A 2,566-nucleotide genomic window follows, 5' to 3' on the forward strand; every position below is an offset into this window, starting at 1 on the left:
ACCTGTGTGTGAATTGGGCGGCCGTATAAATGGATGAAATAAATAAATAAAGTCTTCAAAAGCGCACTTCTCTTCATTTTTCTTTCTTTTTTTTAAACAGCAGCCAAGGCTGTAAGATTTTTCAACCCGCCTGCTCTCTGGAGGATGAAATGTCCTATGCAAATAAATCGCGGGGAATAAATAACCTTTGCTTTCCTCGTCATCTGCCAGGTCATCAAAAGAGTCCCGTCTGCTGGGAGGAAGCAGCCACAGCCTTGGGAGAAACGTGGGGCTGACTAGGCAGGTTGGGCCTCCTCCTCATCCTCCCACGGCCGACACCAACCAACCAGGAAGATGTCCACCCGTTTCCACCGAGCAGCTGCAGACGGCAACCTGGAATTACTCAAAGAAGCCACTCGGAAGGACCTCAACATCGCCGATGCGGATGGCATGACCCCCACTCTGCTGGTGGCATACCATGGCAACGTCGAAGCTCTGGAGATCGTTTGCAGGAGGGGGTGAGTGGCGGCAGGCTTGGGGGTTCCCGACCCCAAATCATCTTCGGGGAAGAAGAGAGAAGCGTGGCCAAATCCAGGGGTCTCCAAGCTTGCCATCGTTAAGACTTGTGGATTTCAGCTCCCAAAATTCGGCAGGCAGCCATTGCTTAAAGATCCTCTTTGAGGGCTGGCTGGCTGGCTGGGGAATTCTGGGAGTTCACAAGTCCTAAATTTGGAGAGCCCTTTTGCTATTCAACCTGTTAGCTTTCCGGTTTTGGGGACTGAGCTGAGATGGGTGGGAGGGCAGAAGGAGAGCCGTTGCGTCATGGCCCCAAATGGGCTGGGTTGGGGCATAAGTTGTTAAGGCTAAGCGTGAGAAGCGAATCAACGCGGTTGTTAAGTTAGTAACACGGTTGTGAAGTGAATCTGGCTTCCCTAATGACTTTGCTCACTAGAGGATCACAAAAGAGGATCACGTGACCCTGGGACACAGCAATCGTCATAAATATGAGTCAGTTTCCAAGTGTCCGAATTTTGATCACGGGACCCTGGGGATGCTGCAAACGGCCGTGAATGAAAATCAGTCATAAATCCCTTTTTTCAGTGCCTTTATAAGTTCAAACTCTCACTAAACAAACAGTTGTAAGTCAAAGACGACCTTTAATGGGTGACCAAAGAGAGCCAAGAAGGACCCTCCCTCGTTTCTCATGCTATAAAGGTGACAACGGGGGAACCGTACTTTTACACTTGCAAGATTTGGTTAATTTGGCTTTGCGATCAAGTAAAATGTTTTCTGTCTGGACGACCTGGTAAGGCTGAGAAAAGTGTTGTGTGAACCAACTCATAGACTTGGAGGGGGGGGGGGAAGCTTAGCTGTCTAGGCCAAATGCTGGATAGCTGAACCCCAAGTTCTCCTTCGCATCCTGGTGGGCATGCATTCTCACCTGTCTCATAGGCTGTTTGCACGGTTGCATGTAAGAGTCCCGGGTTAAAAAGCCTTCCAGGATTTGTGGAAACAGCACAAGGTTGGAAGAGGGCGGTGAGAACTTCACCAAACAGCAAGAGGAAGAAGCACCGCCATTCCCCCGCTCGCTTTTACACCAGGTGTGCTTTTTTTTTTTATTGCTTGTCATATGCAGCAGCTAATAAATGTGACCTTTAAACTGTTCAGTTGTTTGACACCCATATTATAGCTGGTGCTGGGCAGAGAAGCTGGCTTTGGCTCCTTCCAATTCATTGGTTGAAATATGGGTTCCTCCAGGAATTTTTTTTTCAAAGGAGAATTGGGTTGAATGGCGGTGCAGTTCTAGAACATAGAACATAAACTAATAGTTTCTCCTTAGTTCTAGGTTGCTTCTCTCCTTGGTTAGTTTCCAACCATTGTTTCTTGTCTTGCCTTTTGGTGCTTTGGGAAATAGTTTGACCCCCCCCCCTCGTCTTTGTAGGAGCCTCTCAAATATTGGAATATTGCTAAATGTGTCTCCCCTGGTCCTTCTTGTCATTAAACTAAACATACCCAATTCTTGCAACTGTTCTTCTTATGTTTTAGCCTCCGGTCCCCTAATAATCTTTGTTGCTCTTCTCTGCACGTTTTCTAAAGTCTCAACATCTTTTTCATATCGTGGTGGCCAGAACTGGAAGCAGAACTACTTTGCATGGAGTGTGTGAATCCAGGCAGTGTGTGAATCCTAACCACCCCCTTAGGAGAATAAAACAAACAGGGAAAGAAATAGATACATGCCCCTGTTTTTTGGAAGAGTGAGGGGAAAAAGGAGACAATTTAAGTGATGATCAGTCAGCGTTTTCCCCATGGGAACGCATTATTGAGGAAATCTTGCTCTAAGCCTCGGGATTTAAAATTCAAAAGAAAAGACCGAAACTGATTTTAGAGAATAACTCCTTGGAAAGCTATGCATTTTTGCCATTGTTCTTTTGCAGGGATACAGGGATCCTCTTCCCCCCTTGCACTGAAACCCCTGCACTGAGAAATATACGTAGCATGTCAGGGAACATGTACACTTTGAGTTATCTTCTTGAGATGCTAGTTGTTTTGCTTGCAGGGGAAAAAATGGCCGCCTAGAATACCCATT

The 2,566-nt window shown here is 46.6% G+C and overlaps 1 protein-coding gene across 1 annotated transcript in view; it reads left to right on the forward strand.

The window, feature by feature from the left end:
* Positions 1–333: 333 nt before the first annotated feature.
* The window catches only part of LOC107300570 (ankyrin repeat and SAM domain-containing protein 4B-like), a 3,980-nt gene continuing 1,747 nt past the window's right edge, over positions 334–2,566 (forward strand). The window contains exons 1-2 of the mRNA XM_029287018.1: positions 334–497; positions 1,481–1,580. Of these exons, the coding sequence (XP_029142851.1) occupies positions 334–497; positions 1,481–1,580 (264 nt within the window). The remainder of the gene's footprint in view (positions 498–1,480; positions 1,581–2,566) is intronic.

The sequence above is a fragment of the Protobothrops mucrosquamatus genome, unplaced genomic scaffold, assembly GCF_001527695.2.
Source record: "Protobothrops mucrosquamatus isolate PMUCROS unplaced genomic scaffold, P.Mucros_1.0 scaffold7479, whole genome shotgun sequence".
NCBI lineage: Eukaryota > Metazoa > Chordata > Lepidosauria > Squamata > Viperidae > Protobothrops > Protobothrops mucrosquamatus.